General features: G+C 37.2%; 1 protein-coding gene across 1 annotated transcript; it reads left to right on the top strand.

Moving 5' to 3' along the window:
* The first annotated feature begins 2,467 nt into the window (after window positions 1-2,467).
* LOC309858219 (ankyrin repeat domain-containing protein 26-like) lies at window positions 2,468-25,793 on the top strand. Its single transcript, XM_082750892.1, has 5 exons — window positions 2,468-2,585; window positions 3,430-3,644; window positions 4,900-5,065; window positions 18,652-18,697; window positions 25,556-25,793. Exons 1-5 carry the CDS (start codon window positions 2,484-2,486, stop codon window positions 25,693-25,695), a joined length of 669 nt encoding a protein of 222 aa, XP_082607018.1. The 5' UTR covers window positions 2,468-2,483; the 3' UTR covers window positions 25,696-25,793.
* The last annotated feature ends 507 nt before the right edge of the window (window positions 25,794-26,300 follow it).

The raw sequence follows: 26,300 nt of genomic DNA, 5'->3' as shown, positions 1-26,300 counted from the left end.
CTGGTGGGAATTCTAAGACTCAAGGCCTATTTTTAGTTTGTACTATCTTGGTCTCTTTTAGTCCAAGCTCGCAAACAGTGTTTTTGCTACTATAATTCTCTTAGTTTTTTGAGTTTTCCATGAATACGATTTGATTTCATGCCATTAGAAAAGCCATTCTCCTGGGTCTTTTGAAATAAGCTTTCACCTCAGGTTTCCTGTGCAGCTCTCATTTGACAATGCCTTTCAAATTCTCACACTCTTAAGATCCTTAAAGAAATTTGAGGCACACCTTAAGTCCTTCTCAAGTCTTAATAAAGGGTTTATAGTTTTGGTTTCATCCATAGGCCATGTCTACCTGGATTTGCTTTTAACCCAGAAACCATTTCTTTATTTTAGCATTATTTGAGAATACAGCATGTGGAGAGGCTATAAATGAGGGAACAGATAGATGAACCCAGTAAGTCCTGGTTCCTTCATATTAGCTTTATCTTTAGCTTATCTCTCCTACCAGATTTACATTCATGTGGTTTGTGGCACAAGTTCCTTTTCCCTCTAGTGTCATTTTCTTCACTTGTCTAGAAGCCTTTGCTGTAAGCCCCTTCAAGGGACATCAGGTTTCCACTCACAGTCTCTTGGAAACCCGTTTGGTTTTCATTCTTACTCTTCTCTACTTCTCACTCTTACTCTTCTTTCAGGTTCCACCCACCTCCTGGTTCAAAGAAGGTTTAGTTTCAGTTTTTTGGTTTTCTTTTTTAATGGCAGCACCCCATTTTAATGTCAGTATCTGTGCCAGTTATTTATTGCCATATAATAAACCATCTCAAAACCTAGTGGCTCAAAACAGCATTTATCTTGTTCACAAATCTTTGGACAAGGCTGAGTAAGACCAACTCATTTCTTCTTCATTTGGCATCACCTAGGATGACTGGAAACTGGGAACTAGAATCATCTAAAACCTTGTTCATGCACATGTTTGGCTGTTGAGGCTGGCTTTTGGCTAGGATGTTAGCTTGGGCAGTCTCAGCTGGAATATTTGCATGAAGACTCTCTAGGTACCCTGGGCTTTCCCACAACAGCTGGATTCTAAGGGGGAGGTTTCCTAGAAGAAGAAAGTCATATGGAAGCTATATCACATTTTCTTACCTCACCTTAAAAATCACACAGCAGCTCTTCCATATTCTGTTCACTAGGAACCAGTTACTAAGGCCAGCACATATGAAAGGGAGGGATTGTCACGGGAGAAGTGTCAGTTTATAAACCCACCACATCCACTTGTCTTTCCATTCATATTTAAAGGAAAGGAGTTCTTCCCAACTCAGCATCACTGAAACTCCAGCAAGTTTTTTGGTTGTTTTCATTGCTTAGTATATTCTCTTAGTTTGTGGGAAGTATCAAAGGATTGTAACACTGTCGAGTTAAAGAATATTTTTTAATCCAAAAATATATGAATCATCTCACTAAATTTTTCCCCACTACTATTTTTCTTTTTTACTGAGAGATGTGATTTCTTAATCTTGTGAATCATTTCTCCTCAGAATGCAATTCAAATTAGCATAAGACATTTGTAATTCAGAAAAAAGGCTTATGGCAATAGAATCAGCATTTATAGATTCATTAATTAGAGTCTTATTTTCAATGTCTTATTTTGGTAAGCATTTATTGGCTCAGACCTACATAAGTCAATATGGTATTCCTAAAACTTCTTTAAAAATTATGGAGTACATGGGCACCTGGGTGGCTCAGTTAAGTGCCTTTGGCTTGGGTCGTGATCCTGGGATGCTGGGATTGAGCCACATGCTTGGCTTCCTGATCAGTGGGGAGTCTGTTTCTCCCTCTCCCTGCTCTTGTGCTCTTGCTGTCTTGCTCTCTCTCCCTCTCAAATACAGATATAAAATTTTTAAAAATATTATGGGGCATTAAGATGAGGGAAGGGTTAAGAGACTTTCTACTAAGACGTGACTTACAGTTATCTTATGGAGGAAAAATCTGAAACAATCAGAAAAATAAAAGTATAACAATTAAATAGAAATGTGTGGCAAAGAGGATGACAGCAGAGATCGATTTTAGCAACTCTTAGTGGTTTGAATTTTGTTCATTTTCTGAGTTATTTGAGGTTCTGCATTCCAAGACTGTACTACAATATAGATAATGTTTTGTTGAAAATGAACTTATTTTAAGATTTGAGCACCTGCCCGGAGCAGTCAGTAATGTATGTGACTCTTGATCTTGGGGGTGTGAGTTCAAGCCCCATATTTGGTGCAGATATTTAAAATCTTTGAAAAAATTTTGGGCTCTTAGTTTTGCATTAGACTCTTTTCACTTTACTTCCAAACTGTATTATTTTATTCATGCAGGTGGATGATCTTACAGCAAGAAACCAGGTTCTTTTTAAGGAATTATCATCTATGAAAGAAATACAAACAAAATGTGAAGAGCTAGAAAAGAATAAAAAGAAGTTGGAACAAGAAGTAGTAAAGCTCAGAAGTTGTGTAGAAGTCAACATGTTAAAATATAGTGAAATGGAACAATATAAACGGGATTTTGAAGAAACTACAAGATTGAACGTAGCAGAAAAATTAAAAGAAGTTGATCTATTTTTAGAGGTTAATTTATTTGTCTATAAAATGTTTTAATTCATTTAACTGCAAATTACATTTTGGTTATATGCAGTGTAGAGTTTTCCTCTACTTCCTTTATAGCAATTTGGTAAATTTCTGGAAGCATTTGTTCCTTCCCTTTAAAATTTTTAGTTTTCATTATTATTCACACTAATTGATCTTTCAGAATGATTCACAGTAGAAAGTCATTTTATTTTTTAAGACCAGTTAGTATAAAACAAGGCGATTGAGAGGAAAAGAAAAAACTGTGCTTTAAAAATTTTGATCATGTGGTACATGGGTGGCTCAGTCAGTTGCTTGTTTGGGCTCCATTCTGGGCATTCCTACATAAAAGAAGAAATGGTACCATACTTGGATTATTCCTTTTTTTAAAATATTAATTATCTTATTTACTTATTTGGAAAGCAGGAGTGGGGGATGGACAGGTAGAGAGAAAATTCCAGGCATATTTCATGCTGAGTAGGACACAGGGCTTTATCCCAGGACCCTGAGAACACTAGCAGAAACCAAGCGTCAGGCACTCAGATGACTGAGTCAGCCAGGCACTCCAGGTACCTCTCTTATTCTTAAGTTGTATTGTTCACTTTTTAAAAATTTAAATGATTTTATTATTCTTTGAATTATCAGATTGCATGAGCTCTAATGTAAGAATGAACATTATTCACATTTAATTCAGGTTCACATTAGTGATAAATATTTTACATTTCAGCTTTTTTTTTTCACTTTAAAAATTTCTCTCTGAATCATTGACACAAAACTAAAAGAAAGAAATATACTGTAATTACCCAGGTTGTAACAATTTTAAAACTATGCTTTTGATTTGCTTTAGATGCAAGTAGCATTTCAAGAAAGCTTAGCACAGGTAAGAGAAAAAAATTATGCTTCAGGAAGACGTCAAATGGAACTCAGAATTAAAGAGCTGGAATTTGAATTATCCAAAATGAAAAATTCTCAAGATGCTACTCAAACAGAATTGGACTTATACAAGCACCTCTACCAAGAAGAAGTAACACATCGAATGTCATTGACAAATGAACTGAACAAGTAAGTTAAACAATCATAGAAAGTAGAGTTAGCTTATTAATTTGCCTCTAAACCATACTTTTTATGGAGCCATGTTAATGAGATCAGTAGTAAGTGAAAGCCAACTAGATAGTATAATTTTGAAAAATGATGTTTGTAAATGAACTTATTGTCGAAATGCTTGTCCAAGTCAGTTTGAATTTCTCTCTCTCTCTCTCTCTCTCTCTCTCTTTTTTTTTTTTTTGGTTTTAAATGATTTTATTTTTTTCCGTTGCATATTTTCAGTTAATCTGATCTCCTAGTCTTTAAACTAATTGTTGGAAGGTTTATAATTTAGACAGCATATTATTACAAAATTGTCAGAATTACCCTAAATAGAAATGAGTTTATTAATAATTATTTATCAATGTTAGTTTATTTTTGGAAGAGTACATCTTTAACCCAAAATGTCAAGATGGAAATGGTAGATTCCACCCCCAGTACCTTGGTATCTGTGTTATAACCTAATTGCCTCTGGAGCTGTTTCAGTTCTTTCTGATCACAACCCTGCCATCTACTTGTCCTCTAGCAATTGTTCATCTAAATTTTTCCTCAGTGCCAAATGCTCAATCTCTCTGAGGTAATGTGTGAAATGTACAAGAGTGGTGAAAGCCAATGCTTGAAAAATGTCTTTGAGGGATTTTTAAAATTTTTATTTTCCTTTAAATATTTTACATATTTATTTGACAGAGAGAGAGCAAGTGAGCACAAGCAGAGGGGAGCAACAGGCAGAGGGTGAGGGAGAAGCAGCTCCCTCAAGCAGGGAGCCCAGTGTGGGGCTCAATTCAAGGACTGTGGGGTCCTGACCTGAGTTGAAGGCAGATGGTTAACTGACCGAGCCACCCAGACCCCCAGGATTGTTTATTTTTGCAGCTCTAAACTTGTTTACTAAGTATAAGTATGTATCATGGCATCCCCAAGAATCTTTTAAGTACAACCATTCCAGAAGGCAGCAGGTATAACCTGTTAGTCCATGAACATCACTGATAGCCATTTCTCTCCCTCCTTAATTTGAATTACTTGTTAGTTAGGAACCCTAGAAATATATGTACTTCTTTAGAACAGTTTTAAACCTATAATTTTACATAGTGGGTCTTCTCTGTCACATTTACCATGTTAAAACACTATTTAATGGCACATTCTGTTTACTATTATGGAAACTTAAAAAATGCAAGTAATTTAGGACTGATTCGGGGAGAAATGAAATACTAAGCATTGTGTTTTGTTATCTGAACAGGACTAGTGCGGTCAATATGAGGCCAGCCCCATATCTGCCTTATGGCATAAATGTTAATAATAATAGCTCGCTATTCAATAGAGATTTTTCTCTAAGAGAAAACATGGTGATTGGTACCTCAAACTCAAGGCGTTCAAGTAATGACATCGATACTTACATCACCAAGGTTAGTTATATTATTTTTCCTTTTTTTCCTTGGGTTTCAGATTCCTGATATAATTTTTGTTTTTAATTTGGTAAAATTCTGAGTTGTTTAGCTAACTAATACACACTAAGTAAAAGTCATAATTATTTGTGCTAATAAAGAAATGAGACAGAAATTTTGATTTTTTTCTTAGATCCTGGAACTCTTACTTTCAAGAGATACCTATTATAACCTTTATCAATAAATATAACTAAACTGACATTTTATTTTTTTTCAAGATTTTATTTATTTTTGAGAGAGAGTGTACAAGAGGGGGAGAGAGTGTGAGATTCTCAAGCAGACTTCCTGCTGAGTGTGGAACCCTCCATGGGGCCCAGTCTTACAATTCTAAGATCATAACGTGAGCCAAAAACAAGAGTCAGACACTTGACTAAGTTACCCAGGCACCCCAAAATGGACACATTTGAAATTTCTTAAAAACCTACATCTAAATTCGATTTTAGAAAGTAACTTTTATTGCTCACTAATGAAATTTATACTTAGATGCTTTGATTAATTTCCTGGTTGGCAATGGTTCATAACAATTGTAAAGTTTGCTATTACCCATTATTCCCACCCCTATGTATAAGTGAACAATAAGAATCCAAACACATAATCACATATGGATATTTATTATTTAAAAGAGCCTATGATAAGTCCTTTTTATGAATAAAATAAAATAAAATAAGAGATTAATTTTTCTTTTTCAGTTGTAATTGCTGTCATTTTCTCACCTGAGAGTACATCCTTAATTGTTGTGTTACTTGGAGCATTTTTTAAAACTTATAACACTTCTATTTCAATTTTTACAAAATGTCCTGCTGAGCAATTGGTAGAGCATTTTCTAAATCGCTAAATCAAATCAAACAGATACAGGATTCTTCTTCTCTCTCTCTCTCTTTTTTTTTAGAGAGATAGAGAGGGTGAGAGAGAGTACATGCAAGCTGGCAGTGGGGGGTGAGGTGCAGAGTGTAAGCAGGCTGCATACTCAGTGCAGAGCCTGATGCAGGGCTCAGTCTCAACAATCCCGAGATCATGACCTGAACCAAAGTCAAGATCAGATCCTTAACTGACTGAGCCACCCAGGTGCCCCACAACTGGAATTTTAAAAATGAAGTTCACAAATATCTACCTTGGCATCACTTGAATGACTGATGACTAAGATGGGAATAATAGGGAGTCTTTAAGTAGCAGCTGGTTTCCATTGTGTATCATTGTTATTAAAATATCCATTTCAATCAATGTACATAGGTTTATGGTTTTGAAAGTATATTCATGGTCTTACTAATGTAGACAAAAGTAGCATAGGCTCATGGTAAGTGAGGCCTCAATCTTGTTTTTTCATTTGGTTTACTTATTGTCTTGCTCTCATCCCTCCTAATTTGAGGACTTTCTTTAGTGATCACAATGAAGTTCATATATAACATCCCATGCATATAGAAGTCTTTAAGTTGATGGTTACTTAAGTTCAAACACATTTTAAAAACACTACATTTTTCCACCCCACCTTGTTTTATGTATTTGATGTCTTAGTTTACATCTTTTTATTTTGTGTATCTCTGAACTAATTACTGTAGATACAATTGTTGTTACTACTTTTGTCTTTTAACATTCATACCGACTTTATAAAACTGATCTATTACTTTTATTGTATGTTTGCGTTTACTAAGAAAACTCTTTCATAATTTTCTTATTTCTAGTTATGGCCTTGTCTTTCTTTCTTCTTTCTTTCTTTTAATCTATTTTTGAGAGCAAGCAAGAGAGAACACAGATGGGAGGGGAGGGCCACAGAAAGAGGGAGAAGCAGACTCCCTGAGCATGGGGCCTGGTGTGGGGCTTGATCCTAGGAGGTCCCTTAACCTGTCCTCATTTTAAAAATTTTCTTGTCTTTTTGTTTTTTGGCTTGGATGGCTTCTGCTGCCCTGTCCCGTAGATCACTGATCTGTTCATCTGCAGCTTTTAATCTGCTGTTGATTCCCTCTGGTGTATTTTTTCTTTTCAGTTATTGTATTTTTCAGCTCTGATTGGTTCTTCATTATATTTTCTCTTTGTTGAGATTCTCACTGAATCCATCCATTCTCCAAAGTTTGCTGAGCATTTTTATGACCATTTCTTTGAACTCTTTATCAGGGATATTAGTTATCTCTGTTTCATTAGTTATTTTTCTGAAGCATTGTATTGTTCTTTCATTTGGAACATATTCCTCTATCTCCTCATTTTGTCTTACTTTCTGATTATTTCTTAAATTGTTCTTTTCAGCTTTTTTCCCTCTTTAACGTATGTTGCTTTGAATAATGAATGTTAGGTATAAAGTCAAGGAAGAAGAAACCATTTCTAAGTATTGTCTGATCATTTTTCTTGTTGGAACTATTGTGGAGTAGGTGGCAGATGACATTGCTCTTCTTTTTCTGAGTTGAGAACACAGGAGTCAGGCAGCTGGAGACAAGCTTAGTGACTTGAATACATAGTAACAACTTGGAGGATCTGTCTTAGGTATGTAGCCACAGCGAACTTCCTAATACTTTATTTCAAATTAGGCACTTCCACACAGAGTTGTAAATGGAAGGAACAGATGTTTGATGCCCATCCCACAAAGATGAAAGCAGACCTCAATTCATGTTACTATGGCAGGCATAGTTTTACAAAGAAGAGATTTGGAAGCACATAGCATTGCTTAGTGCCTTCTCCCAAATTCACCCACTAGGTAAATCTCCTTTCCTGTCATGAAGAAGGTAAAGAAGTGTTCTCACATGGAAATGAAGGTTTACCTATAATTTCTGAGTGGATTTAATTTATAATTAAAGTTAATCGTGTCTTTTGTACATATGAACTAATGGAGAAGCTAGATGGCAAAGAGAAATCTGTTCAGTGTTTTAAATTTTGCTATAAATAACTCACAACATAGGTAACTCATTTGTTGATTGATTTTGATAAACCAAGTTTTATTTGAAGGAAATGAATAATTCTTTCAAGGAAGAATTTCCTCAGTTTCAGGTTCTTTCATTCAATTAAAGATTTTCTTCTTCAAGTTCTGTGTCCCTTCAAGTTAAAAAAAATTGTGCTTATAGGGCACCTGGGTGTCTCAGTGGGTTAATCCTCTGCCTTCGACTCAGGTCATGATCCTGAGATCATGATCCTGAGGTCCTGGGATTGAGTCCCACACTGGGCTCGCTGATCAGCAGGGAGCCTGCTTCTTCCTCTCTCTCTGCCTGCCTCTCTGCCTACTTGTGATTTCTCTCTCTGTGTGTCAAATAAAAATTGGAAGGGGAGGTGAACCATGAGAGACTATGGACTCTGAAAAACAATCTGAGGATTTTGAAGGGGTGGGGGGTGGGAGTTTGGGGTACTAGGTGGTGGGTATTATAAAGGGCACGAATTGCATGGAGCACTGGGTGTGGTGAAAAATAATGAATACTGTTATGCTGAAAATAAACAATAAATTAAATAAATAAATAAATAAATAAATAAATAAATTAAAAAAAAAAAAATAAAAATCTTTAAAAAAATTTATGCTTATAAATTGAATATATTGACTGTTACTAATAGGAGTTAAGGTAACTTCCTTCCTTTATTTCTGTTCATGACTGTAAAAAATTATGGTTAGAAAGCTGTTTTCTGCCTAATGCTTTAACTTTATTGAACCACATGACAAAGGTTTATGTATTCATTTTCTTTGAGTTCTAGTTAAAAATGCATGTATTTTTCCTGAATATGAGAAAAGAACTCTCATAAAACACTAGGCTCAGTAAGAACTAAAACACATGCCTGGCTTGCAATGAGGTGGTTTTTTGACCTCAGGCAAACTACAATCTTTCTGAAGCCTTTTTGTCTCTTATGTAAAATTAGGGACTTTGACTAAGTTAGTGACTTTTATACTGCTGGGGGAAAATTTTTTTTTTAAAGATTTTATTTATTTATTTGACAGAGAGAGATCACAAGTAGGCACAGAGGCAGGCAGAGAGAGAGGAAGGGAAGCACACCCCCTGCCGAGCAGAGAGCCCAATGCAGAACTCAATCCCAGGGCCCTGAGATCATGACCTGAGCTGAAGGCAGCAGCTTAAACCACTGAGCAACCCAGGTGCCCTGGGGAAAAATTTTTTTCCCAAAGAATAGAACTTAGCTTTAAAAAAAAATATATTTATTTTCAGCATAACAGTATTCATTGTTTTTGCACCACACCCAATGCTCCACGAAATCTGTGCCCTCTCTAATACCCACCACCTGGTTCCCCCAACCTCCGACCCCCCGCCCCTTCAAAACCATCAGATTGATTTTCAGAGTCCATAGTCTGGGTATTTACCTTAAAGATAGAGATATAGTGAAAAGAAGGGCCATCTGCACCCCAATGTTTATAGCAGCAATGGCTACGGTCGCCAAACTGTGGAAAGAACCAAGATGCCCTTCAATGGACGAATGGATAAGGAACACATGGTCCATATACACTATGGAGTATTATGCCTCCATCAGAAGGATGAATACCCAACTTTTGTAGCAACATGGACGGGACTGGAAGAGATTATGCTGAGTGAAATAAGTCAAGCAGAGAGAGTCAATTATCATATGGTTTCACTTATTTGTGGAGCATAACAAATAGCATGGAGGACAAGGGGAGATGGAGAGGAGAAGGGAGTTGAGGGAAATTGGAAGGGCAGGTGAACCATTTTGCATTAAACTGTATTATATAAAACAGAGACAAGTAGACCTGTTTAGCTAAAGGAGAAAGGAGACTACACCTATAGACTTCCTTGTCCCTCAATCCTGCTATGTCCCATTGGACCCTAAGATTTCTATGAGCCATAGTTTGAAAACTAACAGTTATGAGAAAATCCTTCTAGTTAATAATTCTTTGAATTAAAATTTGCTGATACATTGAACATTGTTTTTCTGTGTATGATTTTCTTACCCTCCTAATTTTTTGATAAATGGAAAAGTATAAATAAAATTGCAAATGCGTTCTCCTTATTAGTGGACTTCAAGCTATTTCTACATCTAAACACAGTTCTCTCCAGGAAATAAAGGTCACAGAAGTAAATATTTAGGAAATTATGGGGGAAAAGATAGTAACATTACATTGGTAATTCCTTGTCATGTCATATAAAAATATTTTATATTTTACATAGTATTGATTAATGGTATTATAAAATTGCTTCAATAAAAGTTTTTCCCATCAAGTGGTATTGAGTTATTAGTTTTAAAAGGCTGTCTAGTAATATTGTCAGATTATTAATTTTATAAGGCCTGAATAGAATGGTATTGTCAAAAAATGTTATGATTCCTCAAAAAATTAAAAATAGAAATGCAGTACAATTCAGTAATTCCACTACTGGGTATTTACCCAAAGAAAATGAAAACACTAATTTGAAAAGTTATATGCACCCCTATGTCTTTTGAAACATTATTTACAATAACCAAAGTATGGAAGCAACCTCAGTGTCCATCAATAGATGAATAGATGAATAAAGAAGATGTGATATATATATATATATATATATTCAGCTATAAAAAAGAATGGGATCTTGCCATTTGTGACAACATTGATAGACCTAGTATTATGCTAAGTGAAATAATGCAGAGAAAGGCCTATACCATATGATTTCGCTTCTGCATGGAATCTAAAAAACTAAACTACTAATAGCCTACTGGTGACTGGAAGCCTTACTTATAACATAAATAGTTCATTAACACAGGTTTTGTACATTACATATATTATATACTATATTCTCACAATAAAGCTAGAGAAAAAATGTTAATGAGAAAAACATAAGAGAAAATACACTAAAATACAGTATCAAAAAAAGTCCATGTGTAAGTAGACCTGCACCATTCAAACCCATGTTGGTCAAGAGTCAGCTGTATATTATAAGTATTCCCATTTAGAATTTTCTTACACATGAAAGGTATCCTCTCTCTGAATGCCCAAGATGTGGTCTAATGTAGGGTACCAAGCGGTGCCTGGGTGTCTTACCTGGTTAAGTGACTGCCTTCAGCTTAGCTCATGATTCCTTGGTCCTGGGATAGAGCCCCACTTCAGGCTGTCTGCTAAGTGGGGAGTCTGCTACTTCCTCCCCCTCTGCCTCTTCCCCAACTCATGCTCTCTATCTCTCATTTTGTCTCAAATAAATAAATAAATAAATAAATAAATAAAATTGCTGGCATAAACATTGGTGTTCAGGTGCCCCTTTGGATCAATATATTTATATCTTTGAGATCAACCCATAGTAGTGCAATTGCTGTGTCGTTGGGTATCTCTATTTTCAGCTCTTTGAGGATCCACCATACTGTTTTCCAGAGTGGCTGTATCAGCTTATATTCCTACCAACAGTGTAAGCGGTTTCTGCTTTCTCTGCATGCTTGACAACATCTGTTGTTTCCTGACTTGTTCATTTTAGCCATTCTGACAGGTGTGAGATAATATCTCATTGTGCTTTTAATTTGTATTAATTTCCCTGATGCCAAGTGATGTTGAGCATTTTTTCATGTCTGTTGCCCATTTGTGTGTCTTCTTTGGAGAAATGTCTGTTCATTTCTTCTACCAATTTCTTGACTGGATTGTTTGTTTTTCGGGTGTTGAGTTTGATAAGTTCTTTATGGATTTTGGATACTAGCCCCTTATCTAATATGTTCAATTGCAAATATCATTTTCCATTCTGTACGTCATCTTTTTATGTTGTCAGGTGCTTCCTTTGCTATGCAAAACCTTTTTATCTTGATGAAGTCTTTGTTTCCCTTGCCTTTGGAGATGTTTGTAGCAAGAAGTTGCTTTGGCCAGAGTCAGAGAGAATACAACCTGTGTTCTCTTTTAGGATTTTTTTTTTAATTTTTTCAATTTATTTATTTTCAGAAAAACAGTATTCATTATTTTTTCCACCACACCCAGTGCTCCATGCAATCCGTGCCCTCTATAATACCCAACACCTGTTACCCCAACCTCCCACATCCCCGCCACTTCAAACCCCTCAGATTGTTTTTCAGAGTCCATAGTCTCTCATGATTCACCTCCCCTTCCAATTTACCCCAACTCCTGTCTCACATGTAGGTCTTACATTCATTTTGAATCTTATTTTTGTGTGTGGTGTAAGAAGATGGTCCAGTTTCATTCTTCTACTTGTGGTTGTCCAGTTTTCCCAACACCATTTGTTGGAATGACTGTCTTTTGTTCCATTGGACATTCTTTCCTGCTTTGTCACAGATTAGTTGACCATAGAGTTGAGGGTCCATTTCTGGGCTCTCTATTCTGTTCCATTGACCTGTGTGTCTGTTTTTGTGCCTATACCATACTGTCTTGATGATGACAGCTTTGTCATAGAGCTTGAAGTCCGGAATTGTGATGCCACCAGCTTTGGTTTCCTTTTTTGACATTCCTTTGGCTATTTGATGTGTTTCCTGGTTCCATACAAATCTTAGGATTATTTGTACCAGTTCTGAAAAAAATGCTGATGGTATTCTGATAGGGATTGTGTTGAACGTATAGATTGCTCTGGGAAGCATAGACATTTTAACAGAATTTGTTCTTCCAATCCATGAGCATGGAAGGTTTTTCCATTTCTTTGTGTCTTCCTTGGTTTCTCTCGTGAGTGTTTGATAGTTTATCGAAGAGGCAAGTACCGATCCCTTGCCTCTTTGGTTGGGTTTATTCCTAGGTATCTTAATGGTTTTTGGTGCAATTGTAAATGGCTTTGACTGCTTAATTTCTCTTTCTTCTATCTCATTGTTGGTGTATAGAAATATAACTGATTTCTGTGCATTAATTTTATATCCTGCCACTTTGCTGAATTCCTGTAGGACTTCTAACAATTTTAGGGTGGAGTCTTTTGGGTTTTCTACATAGAGTATCACATCATCTGCAAAGAGTGAGAGTTTGACTTCTTGCTGATCCAGATGCCTTTATTTCTTTTTGTTGTATGATTGCTGAGGCTAGGGCCTCTAGTACTATGCTGAACAACAGTGGTGAGAGTAGCCATTTATGCCGTGTTCCTGACCTTAGGAGTGAAGCTCTCAGTTTTTCCCCATTGAAAAACAATACTCGCTGTGGGCTATTTGTAGATGGCTTTATGATGTTGAGGTATGTTCCCTCTATCCCTGCACCATGAAGAGTTTTAATCAAGAAGGGATGCTGTACTTTGTCACGTGGTTTTTCTGCCACTATTGAGAGTATCATATGGTTCTTGTTCTTTCTTTTATTAACATATTGTGTCACATTGATTGAGTTGTGGATGTTGAACCACCCTTGCAGACCAGGAACAAATCCCACTTATTCATGGTGAATAATCCTTTTAATGTACTGTTGGATCCTGTTGGCTAGTATCTTGGTGAGAATTTTTGCATCTGTGTTCATCAGCAGTATTGGTTTGTAATTCTCATTTTTGGTGGGGTCTTTGTGTGGTTTTGGGATCAAGGTAATGCTGGCCTCATAGAGTTTAGAAGTTTTCTGTCCATTTTTATTTTTTGAGACAGCTTCAGAAGAATAGGTGTTCATTCCTCTTTAAATGTTTGGTCGAACTCTCCAGGGAAGCCATCTGTCCCTGGAGTTTTCTTTGTTGGGAGATTTTTGATGACTGCTTCAGTTTCCTTGCTGGTTATGGGTCTGTTCAGGTTTTTCTGTTACTCTTTCTTCCAGATTGCCTAATTTGTTGGCAAATAGTTGTTCATTATACGTTCTCAAAATTGTGTTTCCTTGGTGTTGGTTGTGATCTCTCTTCTTTCATTTGTGATTTTGTTAATTTGGGTACTTTCTCTTTTCTTTTTGAAAAGTCTGGGCAGGGGTTTATTGATCCTATTCTTTCAAAGAGCCAGCTCCTAGTGTTGCTGTGTTCTACTGTACTTTCCGTTTCTTTTTCATTGATTTCTGCTCTGGTTATTATTAATTCGCCTCTCCTGCGGGATTTAGGCTTTCTTTGCTGTTGTTTCTCCAGGTCCTTTAGGGGGAAGGTTAGGTTGTATATTTATGACCTTTCTTATTTCTTGAGAAGGCTTGTATTGCTCTATACTTCCCTCGTCAGGACTTCCTTGGCTGCATCCCAAAGATTTTGAATGGTTGTGTTTTCAAATTCCTTTGTTCCATGAATTCTTTTACTTGTTCTTTAACTTCCTGGTTGACCCATTCATTCTTTAGTCGGATGCACTTTAACCTCTGTGTATTTGAGTTCTTCCCAAATTTCCTCTTGTGATTGAGTCAAGCTTGAAGCGACTGTGTTCTGGAAATATGCAGGGAATGATCCCAAACTTTTGGTACTGGTTGAGACCTGATTTGTGACCCAATATGTGATCTCTACTAAAGAAAGTTCCCTGTGCACTGGAGAATATGTATTCTGTGGCTTTGGGATAGAGTGCTCTGAATTTATCTGTGAAGTCCATCTGGTCCAATGTGTCATTCAAACCCCTTGTGTCCTTGTTTATCTTCTGCTTAGATGACCTGTCCATTGCAGTGAGTGAGGTGTAGAAGTCCCCTATTTATTGAATAATGCTCGATGTGTTTCTTTAATTTTGTTATTAGTTGGCTTATGTAATTGGCTGCTCCTATGTTAGGAGCAAAAACTCTTGACAATCGTTAGATCTTCTTTTTGGAGAGATCCTTTAATTATGATAGTGTCTTTCCAAATCTCTTATGATGTCCTTCGGCTTAAAATCTAATTTATCTGATAGAAGGATTGCCACCCTGGCTTGCTTTTGATGTCAACTAGCATGGTAAATTGTTTTCCACCCCCTCGCTTTCAATCTGGAGGTGTCCTTGGGTCTAAAATGAATCTCTCGCAGATAGCATATTGATGGGTCTTGCTTTTTTTATCCAATCTGATACCCTATGTCTTTTGATTGGGGAATGTGGCCCATTAATTTTCAGGGTATTATCGAAAGATATGAATTGAGTTGCCATTGTATTACCTGTAATGTCATTGTTTCTGTAGATTGTTTCCTTTCTAGTGTATCTCACTTTGAGGCTCTCGCTTTGCTTAAAGGATCCCCATTACTATTTCTTGCAGGGCTGGTTTGGTGGTCACAGTTTTTTTAGTTTCTGTTTGTCCTGGCAACTCTTTATCTTTCCTTCTATTTTGAATGAGAACCTTGCTGAATAAAGTATTCTTGGCTGCATATTGTTCTGGTTTAGCACCCTGACTATACCTTGCCAGTCTTTTCTGGCATGTCCTGAGCTGCTTTCTGGATTTTCTCTTTGTCTCTGAAATTTGCAAGCTTCACTACTATATGTCGAAGTGTTGGCCTATTCTTATTGATGTTGAAGGGGGTTCTCTGTGCCTCCTGGATTTGAATGCCTTTTTCCTTCCCTGGATTATGGAGGTTCTCTGCTATAATTTCTCTGATATACCTTCTGCCACACCTCCTTTCCTCCTCTTCTGGGATCCCAGTTATTCTAATATTGTTTTGGTTTATGGTGTCACTTATTTCTTGAATTCTCCCCTCGTGATCCAGTAATTGTTTATCTATCTTTTTTTTATCAACTTCTTTATTCTTCATCATTTTGTTTTCTATCTCACTAGTTCTTTCTGTTTCGTTTATCCTACCCGTTAGAGCCTCCAATTTTTTAAATTTGAAATAGTTAATATTTATTAGTTAATTATAGCTCAGTAAGTCTATAAAAGATAAGAAGTGTTTTATTTCACCATTACCCATTATGTATGTGATGAATTTTTAAAATTTCTATTCAGTTAGCTGATACATGATATATCAGTTTCAGATATAATGTTCAGTTAACCATCAGTTGTATATAATACCCAGTGCTTTACACATCACCTGCCCTCTTTCATGCCCATCACCCAATTACCTACCCCATCCTACCTCCTCTTCAGCAAACATCTGTTTTATTTTCCTATAGTTGAGACTCTCATGATTTGTCTCCCTCTTTGATTTCTTCTATTTAGTGTTCCCTCCCTTCCCTTATGATTCTATGCACTGTTTCTTATATTCCCCATATGTATGAAACAATAAGATAATTGTCTTTCTGTTATTGACTTATTTCTCTCAGTATAGTGACCTACATTTCCATCTACATCAATGTAAATTGTAAGAGCTCATCCTTTTTGATGGCTTTGTAATATTCCATTGTATTTATATATACACCACATCTTCTTTATCCATTCCTCTGTTGATGGACATTTGGGTTCTTTCCACAGTTTAGCTATTGTGGAGATTGCTTCTATAAACATTGGTGTCCAGGTGCCCCTTCAGATCAGTATGTTTGCATCTTTGGGGTAAATACCTTGCAGTACAATTACTGGGTCATATTTTTAACTTCTTGAGGAAACTCCATACTGTTTCTGGAGGCAGAGCCTCCATTTTTTTTATTGCATCTCCTTAATAACCTTTTGATTTCAGCTTGGTAATATTTTTGTTCTTTTATTTCTGCAGAAAGGGATTCTCCAGTGTCTTTTGTGCTTTGTTCAAGCCCAGCTAGTATTTTCATAGTTGTTATTCCATGTTCTAATTCTGTCATCTTACTTATATCCATACTGATTAGGTCCCTGACAGTCAGTAGTACCTCCTGTTCTCTTATTTCAGGTGAGTTTTTCCATCTAGTCATTCTGTCTAGAGAAGAACAGAAAATGAGAGAACAAAATACTAAAATAACAACAACCCCAGAGAAATAAAATTTTACCAATCAGAAGAGACCAGAAACCAAAATAAATAAATAAATAAAATAAAAATTAAAAAAGAGAGAGAATATAATCAGGTGATGAGAACAGAACAATACACTAGATTCTGTGTATATTTTAGTCTGTTTGCTGGAGGAAACTACATCCCAAAATTGTAAAGAAAGAAAAAAATATATATAATCAAAAATAAAGTTAAACACTATGAAAGGATAGAATGTAACTATAAAAATTGAAATAAAAAAATTTAAAAACCCGAGTTGATAAAATGAGAAATTAGTTGAAATGGAAAAAAAAAAAAAGAAAATTAAACTAGAAAGATTAAGGAGCCATGAGTCCTATATAGTATTTTCCCCCAGCACTAGAGTTTTGGAGTTCTCTATGATTGGTTAAAGTTGATCCTAGCGCTAAGTTCTTGCTGATTTTCTGGGGGAGGAGCCTTTGAACTTTAGCTGATTCTTGGAGGTCTTCACCCTGGTGGTATTGCACTGCCCTTGCCAGGGGGCAGGCTAAGTAAGGGCTTCCTGATTCCTCTTTGTGGCTTTTGTTCTCTGATGGTTTTCCACACCACTTGAGAGGATTAGAATGAAAATGTGAGCCTCCCAGTGTCCAGCCCTAGAGCTGAAAGTGGGCACACTCCACTCTTCAGGGTGCCCTCACAGAAAATCTGTCAATCACTCTTGTCTCCCTGATTTCTGTATTCACTCTCTGCATGCTCAACCTTTGAACATTTTTATCTCAGCCATGCTACCCCCTTTGGAGTTTCCAAACTTTTTCAGTCTCCTGTGGCAAGCCTTCATGCTGCTCCTACAGGGGAAGGGAGGGAGGTCTTGCCCTGGCTTTTCTGTGTGTTGGGCCCTTACCCTAAGAGCAGTTACCCAACGGGATGTGGTTTGTGGTTAATGGCAACACTGAGCTGAAAGCCCCCTCCTCTGCTCTTTGATTGCATCTGGCTTCCCTGCTAAAACACCTGGGAACTCTCCCATACTCAGGCACCCCATTCTTTCTGTGACCCCAGGGATCCTGAGATCAGGCAGTTCTACCAAGGATTCCGACCTACTTCTCCACCTGAGTGCTTTTCAAACAGGGATGTCTCTCATCAGATTAGACTTATAAAAGTTTCAGTTTGCATGCCACTGCTATATCACTTTCTGATAAGCGGTTTATGCACCCCACCCCACCAACAGTTTATCTTCCCATGTATCACCTTGGATTCACTTCTCCATGCCACACCTCCTACCTTGCAGAACATGGTCACTTTTCTATTTGTAGAATTATAACAGTTCTTTTCTTAGATCTCAGGTTGAGTTCACAGGTGTTCAGAATGATTTGAAAACTCTAGCTGAATTCCAGGGACTGGACAAAACTATGGTCCCCTACGCCTCTGCCATATTCCTCCACTTCCAGAAATTTTGTATATTTAATAGACCAGTATTAATTGTACTTTTTATCAGATTTATCTAAATAGCATTACCTGTATTTCTTCTGTTACCTAAGATTAAAAAACGTAGGGGTTTATTTTATTTATGTGATTATCTTTCTATTTAAGCAATCCCTAACTTAGTCTCTAGTAGTGGTTTTTTTTATATTAAATTTTTTTTAATTAATTTCTTTTCAGTGTAACAGAATTCATTGTTTATTCACCATACCCAGTGCTCCATGCAATCCATGCCCTCCATAATACCCACCACCTGGCTCCCCCAACCTACCACCCCCAGCCCCTTCAAAACTGTCATTGTTTTTCAGAGTCCATAGTCTCTCATGGTTCATCTCCCCTTCCAATTTCCCTCAACTCCCTTTTCCTCTTGAGAGTCCATTATCATATGGTTTCACTTATTTGTGGAGCATAACAACATGGAGGACATAATAGTGTTATTTTAAGTTCACATTTCATAAGATATATATAATTCCTACAGTAAAGTCTCTTGTTTAACTTGAACATTATAAATAATATTTGACTAATTTCAGGCGCTGCAGGAGTTTGACGAAACTCTAACTAGAGCAGCAAAGGAAGGTATGTTGCCAAATTTCTGAATTAAGGTGGTCATTGATTTCTGAAGTAAACTATGAATACTAAATGGCATTGTTTTCTATTGTTTGGATAATGGTACTATGTTAAAATTTTTAATATATATCTAATAAAATGTAAAACATAAACATAATGAGATATATATTTATTCCTCATTTAGTCATTGTTTCAGACTTAAAAAAAATCTCCAAATGCCTATTTATCTGTTATTTCAAGCTGTAATCTTCCTTCACTTTGGCCATCCCTCTGGAACTGTAAACCTAAATATGTGGGCTTTCTCAAATCCTTGTTTCTGCTAATGATATAAACATCCTCCCCCCCCAAAAAAAGAAGTCTTGTCTTAGGTAATAGTTAAGCAATTATAGTTCAAATAGCTGTCACTTGACAGGTGACATTTAAATCTTCAGTCATTGATTTTGTCATTGATTTATCATTTGCCATTGGGTAAAATTCCAACCTCCATACATGGAATAAAAACACCCAAATCAGTTTGGTTCTTGCCAGATTTTTCAGCCTTCTCTATTTCTAACATTTACCCTACTCTGCGGCTTTGCTCTCCCACCTCTTCAGCATCAACTACTTGCAGTTCCACAAGTGTTCTTTCTCACTCTCTGTGTACATTCTTTGTATATGCATCTTCCCTCTACCTACATGCTTCTTCCCTGTCCTTCAGGTATCAGCTTACATATCCCCTCCACCAAAAAGCAGACAATATTGATAGAAAACTAGGATTTTCCTTCTGTGAGTTCTTATGTTCAACGCTGAAACTTGCCTGCTTGATTTTTCAGTCTGTCCTATATGATCTGCTCTGTTATCATCTTGTAATGAGAAAAACAGAAGCTCTGATATTTATCCACAATAGCTATTACCTCAGTGGGCAACCATGAGCAAAATATATTTAAAAGTGATCTTGTAGAAGCAATCAGGTGGCTTGTTGGTCTGGAAGGTTCCCCTCTCTTCCTAAAGACAGGAGACTTTTCTGCTGGTCGTGACCATAAAAATCCAATGGGCCCTGCCATACTTGACCACAGAGATAAGAATAGATGAATGAGGTAAGCAGGATGGCTGGGAAGTAGGAGTAGGCGCCCTTTCAACCTGTATCCTAAAGTGAGCTGATTACCTTCCAAAGAACTCCAATCACCCACAAAATCAGCCTATATCAGAATTATACACATCTGGATCTCTACCGGAGCAGAAGACGCTAGTGGGCAGTCTTTTTGTTTATCTGTTTTTGTTTGTATACTTCATCAATCTTACCTTGGGGCCCATTTGGGCTGAACCTTCTCTTTTATCTTCCCTTTCTTCCCTATCTCTCTTTCTCTCTCTTTCTTTTCTTTTCTTTTCTTTTTTCTCTCATTTGGGTGGGGAATCCTGATTGCTCAGAAGCGTTCCCGGGTGCACCTTGACTGCACCATGGTCGATACATCCAGCTACATCCATTCAGCCATCTCTCACCAAGATGACTAGGAGGAGGAATGCCCAACAGAAGAAAAATACAGAGGATGAGCCTTTTGCAATAGAGCTAACAGCTATCAACATAGACAATATGTCAGAAAGAGAATTCAGGCTAACAATTATCCAGGCATAGTTAGGTTGGAGAAAGCCATGAATGATCAAATGGAACCGATTAGGGCTGAATTGAAAGCAAAGAGAGATCATGTTTTCAATGTTAGGGAAGAGCTGAAAGCTACAAGGAATGAGCTTCACAATGCTCTCAATGAGTTCCAATCTAATCTAAATTCTCTCTAAAGCTAGGGTAACTGAGACAGAAGACAGAATTAGTGATCTGGAGGACAAACTTAGAGAAAGAGTCAGGAGGAAGCCTGGAACAAACAGCTTAGAAGCTATGAAAACAGAATCAGGGAAATAAAGGATGCCATGAAACATTTCAATGTCAGAATTATTGGAATCCCTGAAGGGGAGGAGAAAGAAAGAATTCTGGAAGATATAGTGGAACAAGTTCTTCATCAAAATTTTCCCAATCATGCTAATGGAACCAGCATTCATGTACTAGAGGCTGAACGGTCTCTACCCGACTATAGATTCCAGAAAAACATCAAGGCACCTGATAGTCAAATAGAGGAATCATAAATGTAGATATAATCTCTAGAAAGCCGCTAGGTCAAAAAGGCTCCTTACGTACAAAGGAAAGCCCATCAGAAAACGTCAGACCTGTCCACAGAGACCTGGCAAGCCAGAAAGGGCTGGAAAGATATATTCAGGGCACTAAGTGAGAAGAACATGCAGCCAAGTATACTTTATCCAGCAAGAGTGACATTCAAAATGGATGGAGAGATAAAGAGTTTCCAAGACCGGCAAGTCTTAAAAGACTATGCAACCACCAAGCCAACACTGCAGGAAATATTAAGGGGGTTCTGTAAAAGCAGAATGAACCTAAGAATAGCATTGAACAGAAATATAGAGACAATCTACAGAAAGAAAGGCTTCAAAGGTAACACAATGTCAATAAAAATGTATCTATGAATAATCACTCTCAATGTGAATGGCCTAAATGCACCCATAAAATGACACAGGGTTGCAGATTGGATAAAACAACAGGACCCATCCATATGTTGTCTACAAGAGACCCATTTTGAACCTAAAGATACACCCAGACTGAAAATGAAGGGATGGAGAGGCATCTTACATGCCAATGGGCCTCAAAAGAAGGCCGGGGTAGTGATTCTCATATAAGACAAATTAGATTTTAAACTAAAGACTGTAGTCAGAGATACAGAGGGACACTACATCATTCTAAATGGAGTATCCACCAAGATGATCTAACAATTGGAAATATCTATGTCCCCAACACGAGAGCAGCCAATTACATAAGAAAACTGTTAATCAAGATAGTCATTGATATGAATACACTAATCGTAGGAGATCTTAACATGCCTCTCTCAGAAATAGATCATCAAAGTGGAAAATCATTAAAGAAAAAAGAGCATTGAATGACACATTGGACCAGATAGACCTCATAGATATATACAAAACATTCCACCCTAAAACAACAGAATACACATTCTTCTCAAGTGCACATGGAACCTTCTCCAGAATAAACCACATACTGGGTCACAAATCAGGATTCAACCGATACCAAAAGACTGAGATGATTCCCTGAACATTCTCAGATCACAATGCTTTGAAACTGGAGCTCAATCACAAGGAAAAGTTCTGAAGGAACTCAAACACCTGGAAGCTAAAGACCACCTTGCTTAAGAATGCTTGGATCAACTAGGAGATCAAAGAAGAACTGAAACAATTCATGGAAACCAATGAGAATGAAGACACTTCACTCCAAAACCTATGGGATACAGCAAAGGAGGTCCTAAGGGGGAAATACATAGCCATCCAAGCCTCCCTCAAAAAAATTGAAAAATCCAGAACACAGCAGCTGTCTCTACACCTCAAAGAACTGGAGAATCAACAACAAATTAAACCAACTCCACACAAAAGAAGGGAAATCATCAAGATTAGAGCTAAAATCACTGAGGTAGAAACCAGAGATGCAGTAGAAAGTATCAATGAAACTAGAAGCTGTTTTTTTGAAAGAGTCAATAAGATCAATAAACCACTGGCCACAGTAATCCAAAATAAAAGAGAGAAAGCTCAAATTCATAAAATTATGAATGAAAAGGGAGAGATCACAATGAATACCAAGAAAGTGGAAACAATCTTCAGAAGTTATTAGCAACAGTTATATGCCAATAACCTAAGCAACCTAGATGAAATGGATGCATTCCTAGAAAAATATAAACTCCCAAAATTGAACCAGGAAGAAATTGAGAACCTGAACAGACCAATATCTAGTAATGAGATTGAAGCAGTGATCAAAAACCTCCCAAAAAACAAGATCCCAGGACCTGACAGATTCCCTGGGGAATTCTACCAAACTTTCAAAGAAGAAATAACACCTATTCTTCTGAAGCTGTTTGAAAAAATTGAAGCAGAAGGGAAATTTCCAGACTCTTTCTATGAAGCCAGCATTACCTTGATCCCCAAACCAGGCAAAGACCCTACCAAAAAGGAGAATTTCTCAACAACATTCTCAACAAGGATCCAACAGCACATTAAAAAGATTATCCACCATGACCAGGTGGGACTCATACCTCGGCTACAAGGATGGTTCAACATTCTCAAATCAATCAATGTGATAGAACAAATTAATAAGAGAAAAGAGAAGAACCACAAGGTCCTCCCAATTGATGCAGAAAAAGCATTTGACAAAATCCAGCATCCGTTCCTGATTAAAATGCTTCAAAGTATAGGGATAGAGGGAACATTCCTGAACTTCATCAAATCTACCTATGAAAGACCCACAGCAAATATCATCCTCAATGGGAAAAAGCTTGCAGCCTTCCCTTTGAGATCAGGAACACAACAAGGATGCCCACTCTCACCTCTCATGTTCAACATAGTATTAGAAGTCCTAGCAACAGCAATCGGACAAGAAAGAGAAAAAAAAATGCATCCAAATTGGCAATGAAGAAGTCAAACTCTCTCTCTCTTTGCAAATGACAAGACTCTTTATATGGAACACCCAAAAGGCACCACCCCCAAACTACTTGAACTCATACAACAATTCAGCAATGTGGCAGGATACAAAGTCAATGTACAGAAATCAGTGGCTTTCTTATACACTAACAATGAAAATACAGGAAGAAAAATTAGAGAATCGATTCCATTTACTATAGCACCAAGAACCATAAGATACCTGGGAATAAACCTAAGCAAAGAGGTAAAGGATCTGTACTCGAGGAACTACAGAAGACTCCTGAAAGAACTCGAAGAAGACATAAAAAGATGGAAGACCATTCCATGCTCTTGGATCAGAAGAATAAACATTGTTAAAATGTCTATACTGCCTAGACCAATCTATACTTGTAATGCCATTCCGATCAAAATTCCACCAGTATTTTTCAAAGAGCTGGAGCAAATAATCCGAAAATTTGTATGGAATCAGAAAAGACCCTGAATCGCTAAGGAAATGTTGAAAAACAAAAATAAAACTGGGGGCATCACATTACCTGATTTCAAGCTTTACTACAAAGCTGTGATCACCAAGACAGCATGGTACTGGCATAAAAACAGACACATAGACCAGTGGAACAGAGTAGAGAGCCCAGATATGGACCCTCAATTCTTTGGTCAAATAATCTTCGACAAAGAATGAAAAAGTATCCAGTGGGAAGAAGACAGTCTCTTCAATAAATGGTGCTGGGGAACCTGGGAAGCAATATGTAGAAGAATGAAACTCGACCATTCTCTTACACCGTACACAAAAATAAACTTAAAAAGGATAAAAGACCCCAACGTGAGACAGGAATACATCAGAATTCCTAGAGGAGAACATACGCAGAAACCTCTTCGATATCAGCCACAGAAACTTCTTTCAAGATAAGTCTCCAAGGGCAAAGGAAACAAAAGTGGAGATGAAGTTTTGGGACTTCGTCAAGATCAAAAGATTCTGCACAGCAAAGGAAACACTCAACAAAACAGGGTTCTCGGAATGGAAGAACATATTTGCAAATGAACGTACAGACAAAAAGTTGATATCCAGGATCTATAAAGAACTCAAACTCAACACACACAAAACAATCATATGAAAAAATGGGCAGAAGATATGAACAGACACTTCTGCAATGAAGACATACAAATCACTATCAGACACATGAAAAAATGTTCATCATCACTAGCCATCAGGGAGATTCAAATTAAAACCACATTGAGATACCACCTTACACCAGTTAGAATGGCCAAAATTAACTAGAGAGGAAACAACATGTGTTGGAGGGGATGTGGAGAAAGGGGAACCCTCCTACACTGCTGGTGGGAATGCAAGTTGGTGCAGTCATTTTGGAGAACAGTGTGGAGATTCCTCAAATTAAAAATAACCCTGCAATTAAAAAATGACCCTGCAATTGCACTGCTGGGTATTTACCCCAAAGATACAGATGTCGTGAAAAGAAGGGCCATCTGTGCACCAATGTTTCTAGCAGCAATGGCCACGGTCGCCAAACTGTGGAAAGAACCAAGATGCCTTTCAACGGAAGAATGGATAAAGAAGATGTGGTCCATATACACTATGCAGTATTATGCCTCCATCAGAAAAGATGAATACCCAACTTTTGTAGCAACATGGACGGGACTGGAAGAGATTATGCTGAGTGAAATAAGTCAAGCAGAGAGAGTCAATTATCATATGGTTTCACTTATTTGTGGAGCATAACAAATAGCATGGAGGACAAGGGGAGATGGAGAGGAGAAGAGAGTTGAGGGAAATTGGGAGGGGAGGTGAACCATGATAGACTATGGACTTTGAAAAACTATCCGAGGGTTTTGAAGGGTTGGGGTTGGGAGGTTGGGGGAACCAGGTGGTGGGTATTGGAGAGGGCACAGATTGCATGGAGCACTGGATGTGGTGCAAAAACAATGAATACTTGGGCGCCTTGGGTGGCTCAGTAGGTTAAGCTGGGAACTTCGGCTCAGGTCATGATCTCAGGGTCCTGGGATTGAGTCCCGCATCGGGCTCTCTGCTCAGCAAGGAGCCTGCTTCCTCCTCTCTCTCTCTCTGCCTGCTTCTCTGCCTACTTGTGATTTCTCTCTGTCAAATAAATAAATAAAATCTTTTTAAAAAAATAAATACTGTTATGCTGAAAAAATTATGAAAAAAAGTACGCAGGAGAAAATAAAAATAAAAGTGATCTTGTATTTTATATTGTAGTTGTATTAGACATTTTTCATTCTTCATAACACTCATTAGGCTTCAACTTTGTTTTTTTAGTGACTTTTAATTAAAAATGAATTATTATAGATAAAGACTGTAATTCTTTTTCTTTTCAGCTGCTACTGAATTTGAATTAGGCTTACCTGGTGAGGCCACCTCTTTAGAATCTACTTTTGAAAGACATACAGATTGTGACGACTTAACGAAAGCATACAGAGAGTACTCAGAGTTTCTGAAGCAAAAGTATAGCATCTGAAAGATAAATAGTAAAAATTTATTTACTGGATGTTTACACAACATTTTAATTGTTTCCTATTAAATGTATGATATGCAAAAATCTTTAATAAAGGAAAATATTTCTGGACCATGTGTGTAATGAAAGTTTATATAATATTTTAAGCTATGTTTCTCAGCAGCTAATTAACTTTTAAGCAGATTTTTTATGTGGAAATCAGCATTATGGGTTTTACATGCTCCAGGCTGCCCAAATACAAGCTTTCTTTTTTTTTTTTTTGGGAGACACTTTTCAATTGGTTGCTTACATTTCTGCATTTTTTTTAATTTTTTATTTTTTATAAACATATATTTTTATCCCCAGGGGTACAGGTCTGTGAATCACCAGGTTTACACACTTCACAGCACTCACCAAAGCACATACCCTCCCCAATGTCCATAATCCCACCCCCTTCTCCCAAACCCCCTCCCCCCAGCAACCCTCAGTTTGTTTTGTGAGATTAAGAGTCACTTATGGTTTGTCTCCCTCCCAATCCCATCTTGTTTCATTTATTCTTCTCCTACCCACTTAAGCCCCCATGTTGCATCACCACTTCCTCATATCAGGGAGATCATATGATAGTTGTC

Source organism: Mustela nivalis, assembly GCF_964662115.1.
Source record: "Mustela nivalis genome assembly, contig: HAP1_SCAFFOLD_2036, whole genome shotgun sequence".
Lineage (NCBI taxonomy): Eukaryota > Metazoa > Chordata > Mammalia > Carnivora > Mustelidae > Mustela > Mustela nivalis.
Note: the sequence above shows the minus strand (reverse complement) of the source record. Positions and strands in the feature narration are given on the sequence as shown.